This window comes from Pelecanus crispus, chromosome 1, assembly GCF_030463565.1.
Source record: "Pelecanus crispus isolate bPelCri1 chromosome 1, bPelCri1.pri, whole genome shotgun sequence".
NCBI classification, from domain to species: Eukaryota; Metazoa; Chordata; class Aves; order Pelecaniformes; family Pelecanidae; genus Pelecanus; species Pelecanus crispus.
In genome coordinates, this window is record NC_134643.1 from 94,370,723 (window position 1) to 94,387,674 (window position 16,952).

At 50.2% G+C, this 16,952-nt stretch overlaps 1 protein-coding gene across 1 annotated transcript in view; it reads left to right on the forward strand.

Annotated features, from left to right (window-relative positions):
• Positions 1–11,447, forward strand: part of FSTL1 (follistatin like 1) — a 55,809-nt gene extending 44,362 nt beyond the window's left edge. Inside the window, exons 4-12 of the mRNA XM_075710601.1 lie at positions 268–372; positions 1,638–1,767; positions 2,980–3,012; positions 4,641–4,771; positions 7,553–7,671; positions 8,449–8,561; positions 9,758–9,868; positions 11,042–11,139; positions 11,403–11,447. Coding sequence (XP_075566716.1) covers positions 268–372; positions 1,638–1,767; positions 2,980–3,012; positions 4,641–4,771; positions 7,553–7,671; positions 8,449–8,561; positions 9,758–9,868; positions 11,042–11,139; positions 11,403–11,447 — 885 coding nt within the window. The remainder of the gene's footprint in view (positions 1–267; positions 373–1,637; positions 1,768–2,979; positions 3,013–4,640; positions 4,772–7,552; positions 7,672–8,448; positions 8,562–9,757; positions 9,869–11,041; positions 11,140–11,402) is intronic.
• Positions 11,448–16,952: the final 5,505 nt, after the last annotated feature.

Sequence of the window (16,952 nt, forward strand, 5' to 3'; positions counted from 1 at the left end):
CTGGGAATGACCTTAAGGAGACCCTCTATTGCTGGGGCTGTAGCTCTAGTTCTTGTGTCTGCTCCTGCTTATTGTCTGAGCTGCCCACCTATTGCAGTCATGCCTCTCTTGTTCTGTAATCTGTGTCTTACTTCTGTAATCTGTGTCTTACTGCCTTGGTGCTCTTTGGTCCAGTCTAGAAGTTAAATGTGTTATTTTTTTAAAGCTGTGTTGCTGTTCTTCCAGGTAACTTGATGCATTTTGTGTCTTTTACTTTGTATCTTGCAGGAAGAGCCAAGGAGCAAATCCAAGATCTGTGCCAATGTTTTCTGCGGAGCTGGGCGGGAATGTGCAGTGACAGAGAAGGGAGAGCCAACCTGCCTCTGCATTGAGGTAGGAGGGCGGCACAGCTTCTGCGTCTGGGATGGATGTCACCACCACCACCACCGCCACCCGTCTGGGTTTTGGTTGCTGGAAGGATCTCATGATGGGATGAGGCTATGGCTGTTTTGGAGCAGCTGCAAATTTACAGTGGCTCTTCAAACAGCAGGGCCTTTCCCAGTCTGGTGTGGGGAAAGAGTCCTGCAGGGTAGATACGGTCTGGGGGTTGCAGCTGTGCTACTCGCACAACTGCGTAGGGTCTTTACACGCACAGGAGACTTGTCTGGAGGTCTTTTGTTGGGAGAGCCCAGTAGGGTATTGATGTGCAGCTGGCCTTGGAGTGCACTATAGGGAGTGGTCTGCGAGCTCCAAGACAGCCTGCCCTTGCTGGCATCTTGTTTGAGGAGGTTACAAGCACCCTACTAAAAATCAGCTTTTGTAAAATGGAAATAATTGTGGTAGAGTGCTGTGAGGATGAATAGCTCCCTCCAGCAGGGAGCTGGAGATGATTAGAAGAGCCTTTCCCGGCTGTGGAGACACAGTGTCTCCCTACTCCGCTCTGCTCTGTGCTTTCAAACCATTCCTGCCTGGCTCCTGGGAATGGGTGTGAGGCTTTTTGTTCCCACTTCCCGCAGAGCCTGCAGCTCTGATGCAGTCAGCCTGGGCACTGGAGAGTGAAATTCCCTGTTAGCAGGAAGAGAGTCTGTCACTTTGGGTAGGCTTGGCCAGACCAAAAGGGATGCAAGAAAGAAGCCCACAGCCTGAACAGTGGCAGTGGTGAACTCTCCCTCTGCTGTGGGGTGTGCTGTTTGCTTGTGGCTGATGTCTTACTATACATTCAGTTGCAGAAAGGTGGAGCAGAGTCTACAAAGAGATGCAACAGAGTTGAGCAAGCAGAGGTACACAGAACAGATTCACAGAAGCACCTCTGGACAGGCACATCCATGGCACACAGAGCAGCACTTGCAGGATTACGCTCAGTATTTATGCTAGGCACCAATTTCTCTGCTGGGCTCTGCTTTTAGGAAGGCTCTTGTCGTGGTGGTGGTGATGGAGGCTGAGACAAAATGAAGCCTTTGAATCCACACCCGCAAGCTTCTCTGTGTGGATTTTTTGGGGTGGCGATGGGAGTGTTCAGTCTGCTCCAAACACCTTTTGGGCCAAGGGGGCTGGGCCAAGGGTTTCTGTTGAGTTGGGCTGATGCTGGGACTCACCTGCCTCCCTCTAGCTGTCCCAAAGAGGCAGGTAAAATGCTGTCTTCTCTGGCTCTCTCACAGCAATGCAAACCTCACAAGAGGCCTGTGTGCGGTAGCAATGGCAAGACGTACCTGAACCACTGTGAGCTGCACCGTGATGCCTGCCTCACTGGCTCCAAGATCCAGGTGGATTACGATGGCCACTGTAAAGGTAACCCTGTGTCAGGGAGCGATGAGGGCCGGCTGCCCTCTAAAGGGAGGGAGAGCTGGGAGCCAAGTGTGATAGCAAGGTAAGGCAGAGGTCTCGCCAGCCAGGACCCAGTACTACAGCTGCAGAGCAGGGTAAACAGGGCAAGCCTGGGAATGATAGCCAGGTTCAACCAAGAGTCCAGATCACCAGGCAAGTTTGTGGTGATGAAGTAGGCCTGAAGTCAAGCCATGAAGTCAGGTCAGCATCAGTTCTGGTGATGGTAACCAGGATCAGGCACAGGCCAGTTATTGCCAGACAAGTCCGTAGCAATGCAGTCTATAGCAGGTCTGAGATCAAGGTGGGAAGACAGTCACCAGGTCAGGGCCTAGATCAACAGGGTCTATGGCAGGTATGGGAATGGTTGCAACAGAGCTGGAGTCAGGCATACCTACCACATAATCCCAGGCAAGGACTAGGGGCCAAGGCATCAGCTGAAATAGAGCTCCTGGGCTCGTGGGTAGAGAGTGTGAATGGAGACCCTAGGTGAGGTTGGCAGGTCCATTAAGGCCCTCATTAGTGCAGTTGGGACCCTGACACCTTGGCTGTGGTGGGATCTTGGAGCTATTGTCTCCCTGGGTTGCTGGGATGCACTCAGGAGAGCAGGGCAACTTTTTGCTCCTGCTTGCCTCTCTCTGAGCTCGTGGATTCAGCCAGGCGGGTGTCTCAGTCTACCTGCTGGGGAAAGGTCAGACTCTTCAGAATAAACCCCCAAAGCCCATACTACGATCCATGTTCATGAAGGACCTCAAGAACTTTAGGAGCAAGGATTTTGCCTCAATGATGGGGCTGTTTAACTCACTGTCACACCAGCTGCACAGTAAAAAAGTGTTTCCTTGTGTTCAGACAGAATTTCATGTGTTTGAATATGTGCCTGCTGCCTCTTGCCCTGTTACTGGACACCATGGAGAAGAGTCTGGCTCAGTCATCTTCATTCCCTCCCATCAGATTTATAAATGTTGATGAGATTGCCCCTGAGCCTTCTCCAGGCTAAATAGTCCTCAGTTTCCCCTCAGGGTGACAGATGTTTCAGTCCCTTAATCATATATGTGGCCCTCATGTTTCCAAAGACTCCCAGGTTCCTCTGTTCTTGCCCAAGCAGTTCCCAGGGTGGGAAGAGGTTCATATTCCTTAATGTTGCATCAGAAATGTCCTCTTCTGTCTTTCCATTAACAGAGAAGAAGTCTGAGAATCCAGCTGCAAGTCCAGGTAAGAAGCCATCTCCTTTCTGGCTGGGGCCTCTGTATGAATATGGGAAAAGAGATGGGGAGGAAGGTCTGCTGGGGGAGTTGCACAGCTCTGTGTAGAAGTCATACCTCTGCACTGGCTGTAGCAGAGTCTGAGTTGATAAATCAGCTGAAATGTGATTGCCCAGCTCCTTATTCTTGGGTAACCTTTCAGAGCTCATACATCTCCTGGACTCTTCCCTGTGCTGGGATGCCTCAGGGACTCTGAGCATGTACAGGGTGCAATGAAACCCAGTTTGCCCCTAGGGACACAAGGTGTGTTCATCGCCCAGACTGAAGGAAGAGACCCGCTTTTGCATAGTTCATTGGGGATCTAAGCCGCAATAACTGTGGAGCTATGTTCCCAACTCCAAGAGCACTCTTTCGAAAGAAGACTTCGCTTCAGGAGTGATTAACTGATGGGCGCAGGGGCAGAGAGGCAGCACTATGTAATGAATGGGACATTGTCAAGGCAGTCGGGCCGTGTAGCCGAACCACTTCTTCCATCAGCCAACAAGTCTCTGATTCCCTGTGCCTGGTTTCCTCCCTTATGCATTGCCTTGTATACTTAGACTATGGATTTTGGGTCCATGGCCTGTGCTTCATCAGCAGACCCTTTTCCTATCCATAGCTTCTAAGTGCTGGAGCTGTATAATCATCAACTTCAGCTTCCTAGGACAGATGAGAGCAAACCCTCGTACAAGGTTAAGGCAAAGGGCCGTGTCAGGGCATGGCCACCACCTTAAAGCAGTTTCAAGGAAGTTCAAAATGAAACATGCAGAATCCTGACTTCCCCCCGCATCTGTCTGTCTGGTTGTGATTGTAGTCACTGGATTCAGAAGGAGATCCTTAGTGTGTGTGAATGACATGAATGCACACTGATTCCCCTTCTGGCTCCATTGACCTCTGGGCGGGTGTGACAACTCACAGAAGCCAGAAGATCTAGACTTTTAGTTTTGCTTCTAAATGCATGGTTTGGTACTAGCACACAAAGTGATATCTACCTAGAGAAACCTGTGACTGTGGAGAGCACTGTGAACAAGCCCAGCTTGACCCCTCTCTCATTTCCAATCAGAGTGGACGAGTCGGGGCTTTTGAGAAACGAGACCTCCTGAGATAGTAGGCCCTAAAATTCAAGTCTTGGGGACAGTGTGGTGGAAAGGCTTGCTCAGTCTAGTCTTTGCCCTTGCAGAGGATAGAGGTTTTGGTCTTGAGGGTTGATGGCCGAATGCCTTTTCTGCACAGCATCGGGAAGCCTGAGGACACTGTCAGTCACCTTCCTCCCTCAGTCTGGGGACTCTTCACACCAAGATGAGTCAGCTCAGGGTTGTTCTTCCACAAGCTTCAGGGACAGGAAGGCACAAGAGCTTTGACAGGAGTGTCGTTTTCTGGCCTTGCCACATGGTGTCACCCACAGCCCATCCGCCGTTCATCACATGGCACCCCTGCTTTGATCTGGCAGTGGCACATCTCCAAGGACCGAGGGGCCTGCAAACTGCCATCAGGGCGGGCTGGCTGGCCTTTGTTTCCAGTTGTCTCTCTGTGGTCTCCCTGCCAACTTCATTTCTTTCATCCTTGCTTTTTCTTCTGCTACACCTTCTCCCATTACAGTTGTCTGCTACCAGTCGGACAGGGACGAGCTTCGTCGCCGCGTCATCCAGTGGCTGGAAGCTGAGATTATCCCAGATGGCTGGTTTTCCAAGGGCAGCAACTACAGTGAAGTCCTGGACAAGTATTTCAAGGCAAGTAGAGCAGCGCCTGCCTCAGAGGCCAGAGAATGTTTCTTGCCCTGTTACTGCAAAGCAGCTGCCATGTGCCCACACAAGAGGGTCCAGCGTGTGATGGGGGCTGGAGAGGTCTGGTATGTCCTACAGCTTGATGCGTTATGGGCTGCCTGCAGCAGCTGCTGACAGAGCTACTGACATGGCTACGTAACAGCCCAGACCTGGAGCATCCCTGGGGATCTGACCTGCCCTGGGGAAAAAGGAGGGCAGGCCAAGTATGCCTGTGGCAGGGGAGAAAAGAACTGATCTCAGGGGACAAAAGATAGCCAGAGGACAAAAGGTGGGTGAAAGTGCTGGAAATGCAGGTAGAAGGAGCAGGAAGCTCGGGCAGGGGCTGCTGATCCTTTGTTCCAGACAGTCCCAAGGCCATGTTGAGATGGGGATAGGGGACACTTAGGGCTTCAAGGTGAATACTTGCTTGTAAGGCGTATGGCCCAGTTGTGGCTGAGAGCTGGCAGTTCCCTGGTGCTCTGCAGAGAGAGAGGAACCGCCCATGAGCCTCGGGCCCTGCAATAATCCCATTCCTCTTCCCTCCTCCCTGTCAGTCTGTCCCTCAGCCCATCCCCACCCCCTTTTGTAACCAGCAGATCACACGCTTCTCCCATGCTCCTGCCACATGCGCTGCTGCGTCCCTCCCCCTCAAGCTGGGCTCCTGATAAAGACTTCAAAGCATTTCAGGATGGAGCTGGAGGAGCAGGTGGGGAGAGGGGGAGAGTGTTTAAATCATATGCTGTTGACAGCAAGAGATTAATGGTGCCTGACAGGAGTTAGCGCTGCAAGCAAATTTGCCATGGCAATGGCACCCCCTGGTGAGATGGAGGAACTGGTCCCTGCGCTCCGGAGAGCATCTTTGCCTTTGTAGACATTAATGCCGCTCCGTCTGTGGAAACCCACTTGTGGCCCACTGCCTCAGGCACCCCCGTCGGCACCTGCCAGCACCCGAAAGCTGCGGCATCCTGCAGAGGGGAGCTGCACAGTCCCTCCCCCTGCAAACGTGGTGTCCCCAGCCGCCTTTGCAGGGAGTCTCCCCAGGCCATGGCCTTTGCTGAAATGCATGAGCCAGCCACAGGCTTGCTCCGCTGCCACCACACAGCCTGGCCCCACGCCTGTCAGGGAGCTGGTGAAATCCCATGGCCGCAGCTCAGAGGCAGACAGTGTCATGTTCTCTTTATTGTCCCCCTTTTTCTGGAGCACTGATCCCAGGCACAAGTGGGTGAAAGTTTCCATGACAAAGCCATACCTTTTCTCGGGCCAAAGGGGGAATTTCCTTCTCTGTCAGGTGGTAGTACACCGTATCAACAACCCTTAAAGCTTTGAAATAATTTTAAAGCAGAATTCAGAGCTTGGAGCAACTTGGGACAAATACAAGCAAAGCAAACTAAATGGGTTCAAACACACACAATTTTTTTCACTAATGAGGCTCCGCTGTCGCTGGAGAAATTCTGCCATGCCCAGCCCTGGGGCTTCGCTCTCCAAATGGCCTGATTCCTGCACTGCAGGTAATAAACACTGGAGACAAAAATGACACGAAGCTTTTCCCTTTCCTCCTTGGTGGGGAGGAGGTTTGTAGATGTGGCATTAAGCTGTTTCCCTCCTGGAAGCCTGGCTTGTGTGGATCGCTGGGATGTGGGTTGTACATCAGGCAGGCCTTGACCTTCGAGGACGTTATTTCAGGAGGAGTGAGGCCAGTAGTAGGAAGCTGCTCTGTTTTGGAGTGTCTCTGGGGGAACACATAAATGCATACCATAGGATTGAAAGGCAAAAAAACTAGCTTAACCTAGTCATTAAGGGAACTGCAGCCACTTTCACAAGAAACAGCGGGACGAGAGGCTTCAAAGTCTAGTAGAAGTTGAAACACGTTAGTGGAGCAGTTATATACAGGCTACAGCGCGCAGAGTAAGTCCCCTAGCCCTACAGGTTTCTCCTGAACCACATAGAGGTAACAACAGGCAGTGTCTCTTCCAGCATTCCTGGAAGCACTGCAGGAGGAGGCACAGTAACCTGCCCCAAGTCACACAGCAAAAATTAGCTGGCGGCAGTCTGTGTGCAGAATTCATTTTCCCCTCCCTGCAATGCAGCTGTCTCTGAGGGGGCCCAGCAGTTCCTGCTGAATGCCCAGCACTGTGATATGACATCTCCAAACAGGAAGGCAAAATGCAATTACTTCTTTGGGAGTACAGCCAGGATTTCAGGGCTAAAAATCCTGCTGTTCAGTGCCAGGAGTCCTGTCAGGACCTTACGAAGTTGGTGGCGAGGCATTGTGCTGTTGCATTAAATTGTTCCTTCTTTGGGATCAGCAGAAAATTGCTTCCTGTGATTTTCCCTTTTGTCACTGTCACCATCCAGGCACAGCTTTGGATTTACACGTATTGGAAAGCTGACACCTCCTTGAATGCAACTGGTCTGCTTTAAGGCAGGCAGTATATAAGAAGGCTAAGAGCTGGCTGGAACAAAGAGAAGAAATGGGGTTAGAGCCATAAATCAAGCAGCAGGAGGTGAATGAGAGGCAGCGTAGCTTATCGGTGAGAACAAGGCTAGGATCATGTCTCCCGGTTCTGATGCTAGTATGGATATGTTGCTGCTTTTCTCTGAGCCTCTGTTCTTTGTGTAAAACAGGGATGATGCAACCTGTTTCACTAAAGCTTTCAAAATGCTAAGTACATATGGAAGAGGGAGAAGGAAGGGATACCCTGAACTGACAAATCAGACCCTCTCACATCTTCCCATCTTTCCCTACAGAGCTTTGACGATGGCGATTCTCGCTTGGACTCCACTGAATTCCTGAAGTTTGTGGAGCAGAATGAGACTGCTGTCAACATCACCACCTACATGGACAAGGAGACCAACAAGCTGCTCAGGTGGGCAGTGGACAGGATGCCAGAAGGAGGGCCAGGGGGCCAGATGTGGTAGAAGGGGACATGAAAATCCACTCATGGAAAATATCAGTTAGGGCTGGGACTAACAAAGATAACTGTGTATGAAGTGGCTTCTCACTTAATTAGGTGTGAATACCACCAAAAGGAGCAGTCCCACCCCTACCCTTCACATTAGGCATGTATTCCAACCCTTTTTTGCCTTAAATCTAGTAGGTGTGCAGCCAGAGGGTGAGTTGGGTGACAGAAAATTTGTTGTCTTTTATTTCCTAATAAATTAGCTTTCCAGTGGACTTTACTCACCTTTTGCCTGGTAGCTAGATCCAGTGTGAGGAAGGTGGTGGGAAGACACAGCTCATGGGCAGCCTGCAGTTAGAGCTGCTGCAAGCATCGCATGAAAATGTAGTTTGAGAGGTTTCCATTTTAATGTGTGTGCCACTGTGAGTGAGACTGAGGAGAACAGGCTGCTTGTGGTTAGGCTGTGCTTGCATCTTTACTCATGTGACTCGTGTAGATGTCAACAAGGTCCTCCTATTCCTGCTGTTCTGAATATCTCCTCGGTTCCCAGCCCTTTGCCAGCCAACAGAGTATTTTGTGTCTGTTTTTCTTTTGTCTATATGCAGTGAGGTTTCCTTAGAGAAGCCACTTCTGCCAGGCATCTCAGAGCCTTCCTAGTTATTACTGGTTTTACTCATCTGTAGTCTGAAGCCAGTAGGTACAGGTACAGCCCTGTGCAGAACATGCCTCTGTGTTTCCTTTCAGGGGACTCTGCGTAGATGCCCTCATCGAGCTGTCAGATGAAAATGCTGACTGGAAGCTCAGCTTCAATGAATTTCTCAAGTGCCTCAGCCCATCCTTCAACCCTCCAGAGAAAAGTAGGAACTCCTCACTTACATTTGGAAACCAGAGGGGTCCTAGGAAGGGAGGAAAGAAAAGAGACAAGCTTTGGGCCAGACATCGGATGCTGTAACTCCGCTCCCAGAGATAATGTTGATATACGCCTACCTCCCATCTGACAGGACCCCTTGTCCCTGTGTTGTCAAACGTACTGCTTTTTCTGTCGCAGAGCTCCCACAGCTCTTGTGATGAAAAAGGTTTGGATTTTAGAAGCAAGGGCATAGGTTGAATGGATATGGTATGCTTGGAAGGTCAAGGCATGTATTTAACAGCGTGGAGATAAATCACATGAGGGGGTCATGTCTGGGTAACTTAGGAAAGTCAGACCAGACCGAAGTCCGGCTATGCTCTCTCTTTCACACAGAGAGGCTCCCTGATGAACATCTCAAAGTTCACTATCCTTCCAAATCCTGCTTAGTGCTACAGCTCATGTGGAAGCAGCTTAGTGTTCTGCTTACCAGGCGTGCCTTAGCCATTCATCTAATTGTCTCCTCAGGGGGTGCTGGTCCAAAGGTGCCGGATTTACATCCCACTGTGGTGGCACCAAGGAGCAGACAGAGGCTATGCTTCTTAGGGAATATTAAGTTGAATTCTCTGTTGCCTGTTTCAGTGGGAAGCTAGGGATGCCGCACCTACCCCAGAAAGCATGATCAGCTGGTTTTCACTTAACACCATACGGGTCCTTGAGTTCTTTGGGGGCCTTGACTTAAACATATATTAGAGCTGTGAGAAGAAACGTGAGCTGAAATGAGAAACCTTTCTTTTTTTTCCCCTTTCTTTCTCAGGGCAACAGCAAATACACAAATCATTTCCCCACCTGGAACAGGAATTCTTTTAGAGTAACCAAAACTTTCACTTGGGCATTCTCTTCTATGTATAACAGATTAGGAAATTCAAAGAAATCCGATATTGAGATTTCATTTGGAATCGAGAAATTGAAATGGGTTTTTTGAGGAAACAAAATCATTTGGACTTTCCCAAATTATTTTTTGGCTGGTTTCACGCACCAAATTCAGCATGAATGTTTTAGTCATCATGAAACTTTCGGTAGTTAAGGGAAGGAAGGCCGCTTCCAAAACTGTGTACCTCTTCTCTCTCAAGGCATCTCCAAAGTATGTTGTCTTTAGCCTGCTTGCTATCTCACAGCCACTGCCCTTGTTTTCTGCCTTTCTAGAGTGTGCCCTGGAAGATGAAACATATGAGGATGGAGCAGAGACCCAGGTGGAGTGCAACCGCTGCGTCTGTGCCTGTGGGAACTGGGTGTGCACTGCAATGACATGCGAGGGTCCGTACGCTCTCCAGACAGTTAACTGTATTTGGTTTTGTAAAAAAGAGGGGGTTGTTTTCTATCTTTCCAAGGGCACCAGCTATCTAGATTTCTCCTCTCTCCAGCTCTTCCTCAGTTTCTCTCTGAGTGGTTTCTGCATCACCCTCCCATGCTCCGTGTTGGCCAAACCCAAGCTGGTTTTGTTTTAGAGGTCAGAAAGTGTGTAACTGGGTTGGGGGTAATGCTGCTGGGGTTTGTAGTTTGGATTTGGTGTCATGAAAGTCCAGCACCAAACCTTCCAGACCAGAGCTACTCTGTATCCAGCTGGCTTGGGGCATGCACAGGCCAAATAGGTCGCTGTCTGCAACCATATGGGTAGGTGTGAGCAAGTCAGCTTTCCAGTATGTGTGTCAGTATCCTCACTGTATCTGTGTTCATGGTATCTCTAAAGTGGGAGCTAGGGTCTTGTCTTGCCCCAGAGAGGAGATAGGAGACTTCATCTAGTAATGTCAAGAAAGCACTTTAGCTTCTTGCCATAAGAACGGTAGAAGTCAAAAGAAAGAAAAAAAAGAAAATAATGGTGATGAAGGGAGGTGGTGTTCATTGTAAGGCACGGTTGTTGGTCTGTCTGTTCTTCCTTTGGAAGATCCTTTTTAAACTTTTACAGCTGCGTTACAATTGTGGGAAGTCATGGTGGAGTTGTGAACAACAGACAATTCCTTGACTGTCTGCCCATGTCAGAGCAGCAGAGAGGTTAGAGGCTATTGCTAGAGAGATAATGAAACCAGAGAATCAGATCAGATACATCAGCAAGTTGCATCTCCACTGAGCGAAATTATCTCTTCATTAAGCATCAGTTACTGTACTTGGATAGCACTGAGCTTGTTTATTCCCTATAAGAGGCCAAGATGTTTGAACTAATTGTAGATGCTTCTTTTAAGTAATATACAGCCTATTCCTTGTGGTTTTATTATTTATCATGTGGGAAGGAGAGACAGGGACAGACTGGATACCCAGGTTCTAAAGTCCCAGGCAGCCACAAGGCCCATTCTCTTTCTAAGAAGCCAACCCATGCCTTCCTCCAGCAAAGCTTTCCTAAGCTTGAGGTATGCTGTGGCTGACCTGCTGCTTCTTGTTCTCTGTGGTGCATCCCCCAGTTGTGATAACGCTGATCTCCATTTCTGTTTGCAGGGAAGAATGAGAAGGTGCCCGCTCAGAGACAGCGACCTGATCAAGACTTGACTGAGGAGGAGCTGGCTAGATACGTTCAGGAACTGCAGAAGCATCAGGTTAGCAGGAGGCCGGGCAGGTCTGCTTGCACTAGGTCTCTCCTCGCCAGAGGGGTTCCCTCTGCTTCTGTCACTTGGAGACTTCGGGTAGAAGGGGGAGCACAGTAAAGGGGGATCCCTGTTGCCTGTGGGGACAAATACAGGTGTGGGGCTTTGACGTATAAGCCAGTGTTGGCAGAGCTTGTGGATGGACCAAAGGCTTCAGGGCACTGCCAGCTCCTGTGTCAGTGCAGAGCTTCACTTTTTGTGCTCTCTTTCTCTAGGAGACGGCCGAGAAGACCAAGAGAATGAGCACCAAGGAGATGTAAGGGGCCTCCACACTGGAGGAGCCCAGGAGGATGGGCCCAACCTGCCACCCTGTCCTCCAGTACTGATCTCAGTATGCACAAGCGTCTGCTACAGTTGCCCAGTCACAGATATTTACATTGTATAGGGATGGGTTGTTTGTTTTGTAATACACAGAGAGTGGGGCCAGGAAAGGGGAGCAGAGCCCACCTGTTCAGGGAGCTTCATTGCTGGGGCCTTGGAAGGCTGGGAGGGACTGACAGCAGCCTCTGGGACCCTCTCCCAGAGCAGACAGCTGCTCCCTCCAGGAGCTAACAGGGTTTTCTTGTTCCCCTGGATCTGGGGAAAGGACGGAGGTCAGTGCTGGATAGAAAAGGGGGTCTACAGTCGATACAATTGTCAGCACCGGCCTTGGCTGCAGAAATACAGGCCCCGCAGCTTTGTAGCTTAGCACATGCGCTGCAGGGCATCACTAGCCAAGGACCTTGCCCTGCTTACCCTTACTTGGTTCGAGCTCCTCAAAGCTGGTCAGCCTGGTGTGACACCTGGAAGTTGTGGTGCCATGCTGCTGGCATAAGTCCAGCACGTTCCTCCTTGCTTTCCACCAGACTGTCCCCAGCAGCTCCTCCAGTACATTGTGGGCTCCCACACAACATGGTTCCTTTTGACCTCATCTCACTCTTACTCTCCCTGCCTCCTCCTTAGAGGTGCTATCATATTTTTTTCTTATCACATTCACATGCTGACTCCCCCTTTTGTTTTGTTGGTTTTTTATTACTCTGTTTCCTATGGTAGTAATTCAGCTTTTGTACGTTTCGTAGCTCTAGATCTTTCAAGAAAACCCAGCCTGTAGGTTTTTGTATTGACAGTGCTGTAAAGCCCATGCACAGTTTGTATTGCACTGCGCTCAGCCACCACAAACAACTTGTGAGCCCTGCACTACAGGTATTTCTCAACTGGGGATAGCAGTGTCCTCATGGGAAGAAGAGACGGGACTGGATGTAATTAGTTTTACCAGGCAGAGATTGACAGCGCAGCTCTTTCTAGCTCTTGCTCCCTTAGCTAGCATTGACCATGTGCTCATGCCTCTCAATTGCCCAGAGAGAAGTGCCAAGTAGTCTACAGAGACAGAGGGACCAGGCAATCCCATTAGTAGGGTGTCTTAAAAGGCTTAACTACATAGAAAACTGTTCAGTTGGAGTCTGGGCTATTAGCCATCATCTTGGGCTTTCTGTCTCCCTCTGGGGTGAGGCAGCAGCATTATTCTTTGATTCCAGGTCTGAGTTTGGAGTCAGGGGAGGAAGCCTCATTACTGACACATTTCACAGTGTCTTTGATCAGACCATGTTTGACCCCCTTCACATCCCTTGACTCATTTCTCAGAGCATTGGTCCTAGATACAGACAAAATGCTGTTTTGTTGACAATCACCTCTGTAGCCTCAAGCCCAGCTGATTTTCTCCTGCCATTGTCAAGTGTACTTCATAACACTCGCACACCTGAACATCCTGTTTCCACATTCCCTTCATGCCCCTGCTGTGCATCCTAAGCAGTGGCACATACCCTGAGTTGAGATGACTGCTTGTGACTTCCAACTTCTGTTTGTGAGCCACTTCAGCAGTCGTTGCCAGGTGTCTTGCAGTCCCTAGGGCGTACTCAAGTGAAACTCCACTTGCATTTGCAAAAGCATGTTCTGCTTTAGTGAAGATCAGCAGGGCTTTTGTCCCAACCTTCCCCTTTTTGCACAGTGCTTTCCTTGGAAAGGAAGAATGAGCTGGTACCTAGCAGGTGTAGGCAAAGAAGGTTTGGTCCCTCCTGTGGTCTCACCTATGAGCCAGATTTGTTAAAGGCTGTCTGGTCTTTGAGCTGTTTTCCTGATGTGAACCCAGAGGACTTCCACTGACTTTGGCACAGTGCCACATTTCCAGTGAGAATCATAGTCTACCCCGCCATGCTCAGAGGTTTTGGCATAATAAATACAGAAGGGGGCTGGTTCTTTCCCCATGAGGGTTTGGATTTGAGAAGCTGTCACCTGTGAAGGTGAGGGTAATGAGTCCATAGGAGCTGAGGGTAATGGGGGCAATGCTACACTGGGATGGAGTCATTGTTTGTATTCTGGTGGCACTGGAGGAAGTGGTGGGTAGAACAGGAGCACCTGTTAGACATTTCATATCCTTGCTCCTCCCCAACAGTATGAGCGAAACAGCTTCACGTGCTGGATCTGGAACCACAGGAACATTGTTAATAAATGTGACCCTGCTCTGAAAGATAGTTCGTGCCTCCCAGCTCACTTCCTTCCAGCTTGGATCATTAAAGTGCCTTAGAGAAAACACAACAGCTTGCCTTAAAGGCTTTCCCTGGATGGGGATAACATCTTACTGTCCAGTCAGGAAAATCTCCCAACTGGGAGAAGCAGAGCATGTGCAGGAAGGGGAGGCCAATCCACAGCTGAAGGGCTTCTGTAGGCTGCATTGTGCGATACGTTCCCTGGTCCCCTTCCTGTCTCCTGTGGATGTGTGGTCTACGAGGATGGCTGCTGGGGACAGCTGGAGAGGTGGACACAGGCAGTTGAGGTTTGCAGAGCTTGTGCTTGCACTGAAGGCAGAGGGATGGGCTGCTCTCTTGGGCAAGGCAAGCTGAGCTCTCTGACAAGCCATACAACACATCCTAGGACAGCCTGGGGCAGCAGGGTAGGAGTGCAGTAACATGCCTCCACAGAAAGGGCCGCGCCTATGGAGCCTTTTCCTCCTTGTGCCCTCAAAGGGAAGCACAGCTGTGGAGACCGATGCTGGTTCTAAGGGCTACGGTACCCAAAGGGGACTGAAACATCTTGCCTCCCCACACCGAGGGGAAGGGCAACCGTTCGGTGAGCGATGCCCAGACTGTACCCCACAGAAGGCTGGTCGGTCGCTAACTTCTGCAGCATGACTTGGCTGCTGGGGAAGGAAGTGCTGAATTACAGCCATTGCCCTCTGGGACAACTGCTGTACAGACTGCAAGGGGCAGGGAAGGCTTCCCCCCCTCCCCCAAAGCCAAATTTAAGCAACAAACAAGTCCCACTCCTCCCTCTATGCTCCCTCCTCTGCGTGTGTGAAAGTTATCAGTATTCCGTAGGTTTCCTTAGTGCACTTATTTTACTTGATTTTGTAATTTTTTTGAAGCGGGGGTTTGGATATTATTGCCAAATAAATGAAAATTTTAAAAATCACACTTTTTGGTTTATTTCTCACAAGCCACATTCCTTGTTTTCAGGAAAAAAAAAATTCAGCTGTCTTTTTGCACATTTACACACAGATCTCAATGCACTTGACAAATGTGAGACACGACTGTCTCTCTTTTATAGATGGGGAAACTGAGGTACAGCAGAGAGAAGTGGAATGCTGCAATCATGTGGTGAACCAGCGGCAGAGATGCAGCTGGCAGCATGACTCCTGCCTCCCAGTTGTGTGCTTTTAATGATGAGATTGCTCCACCATCCTTTCTGTATCCCCCGTTCGCTCCCCCAGCACACGCCACACCTGTGCCATTGGGAAAGAAAAACCTAGCAGCTCTCCATGTGTGATGTGATCACAAGATGAACATAAGTTAGGATCATGCTGCCGATAGAAAGGCGAACCACTGTAGAATGGGAAGAATACAGAGGGACACGGGCAATGAAGTACGGGGTAATCACTCTGTCCCGTGTGGCATCGGGGGAGCCTCAGCTGAGTACCTTCTGGTTTGGGCAGTGCCTTTGACAAAACAGGTGGATCAGGCGGAAAGAACGCAGAGGCGAGTAAAAATGGTAACTAAAGGCCTTGAAGACGCGACTTACAAGGACAGATCAGAAGCCTTAGGCACAGTTAAGAAGGAAAGCTGTAAATGTTTGTCTTCGGGCAGAGACTGCTACCAAGATGAACATACCCATCTCCCTGTGGTGGATGGGACGCTAGCTTCAGCTGTGGCGGTCAAGGCAGATCTAGATGAGACATCAGGGAATGCTTTTCAATACCGAGGTTAGTGAAGAACTGGAAGACGCTTCCTTGATACTTCACAGACTTCCTCCCCGTATGGATTTTAAGAACAGACTAGAATTACAGCTGTCAGGAATAGATCAAGTGTAGCTGGTCCTACCCTAAGATGGGAGAACAGGCTGGTGACCTTCCTGAGGTCCCTTCTGTTTCTGATACGACCTTATGAAGACAGGGCTGAATGGCTCATGTCACCTTTGCTGAGCTGAGTGATGAAATGGCCTTTAATGGTGTCATATAACAGGAGGATAATGTCTTACCATTCGATATTGCCTCTTACATGTTACTTTCCACACCAAATGGCCTCTTTAGCATGTACCAGCTGCTGCGTATGCACTCTTAACTGTGGCATTCTGTGCCCATTTGCTGCTCAACTGCAAAGTGGGTCTGCTTTATTACTTTAATTTCTACTGCTAGAATTTCCTAGGATTTTAAGAAGGAATGAAAGGAAGCATCAGCCACAAATTTAGCTGGATAGCACTATAAATACTGTGCATCGTGCATACTTAATGAAGCGAAATTATTTTGGGGTGGGAGAGAAGAAGAGCAAAACATCTGTTGCCCGCTGCTAGCGGAGGCCTGGCAAAAACTGTGACCCATCTGTTTATGGAGTTAAGCACATCTGAGTATTAGCGAGTTGCTGCACTACTGCTACTGTGGCTTCCTTCCACTCTAAGCTGACAGAGAGTTTTTTGTATGTAAGTTTTATGTAGATGATGTTTTAAGTGGTGGGAGATTGCCGCTCCCTTCTTTTTGGTTCCTCTATGCATCAGAAAGAAGCAAGTCTGCTTCTTAAGCCTGGACTTTGTCAGGGCAAAAGTTTCGTTGGGCTGTTCATCTTCTCATTGTCATCACACGTTGCTGCTGCTTCTTCCCGTGGGCGATGACTGATGACACTGCTGCTCGCCTGTGCCCAAAGGGCGAGGGACTGAAATCGCGCACCTCGAGTTGCCTGTTCGCATGTGGCACAACCAGGGTCAGCTCCCTATCAGTCTGTACCCGGCATCCGGCCTCCTCGCCTGCCAGGCGTGGGTGTTGTGGATTGACTCCTGCCAATGCCCTAGCTCAAGATTAAAGCTGTCTTTGCCCATCCCGGCGAGGAGATACCCCAAGGCGCTTCTGGGGAGGCACCTCTTGTTCGGGTGCCGGGACCGAAGCAGACAAACCCTGGGCAAAGCGCCAGCCGACTGCAAGGCCAGGGACGCCTCGGGCCAGGCCCTACCGCCCCGGAGAGGCCCGGGGCACAGGCGGAGGAGAGCGTGCCTTTCCCCCGGGGCGTGAGGATGACTCCAAAGGAGAGGAGGAAGGTTATTTTTCATTTTTTCAGTCAGAGGGACTCGGAGCTTCAGCGCTGCCCAAGCTCAGCCAGCCTGGCCCTTCGAAGGGGCCATTTCCAGGCCCCCCGCGGGCACCCAGCGGTTCTCCAGCAGCCCGGCTGGCCAGGCCCGCCGGCCGTACCGGTGACCCGGGGGTGAGTGACGCTCCCTCGGGGCGCTGCCGGTGACCCCCTCCGCCGGCC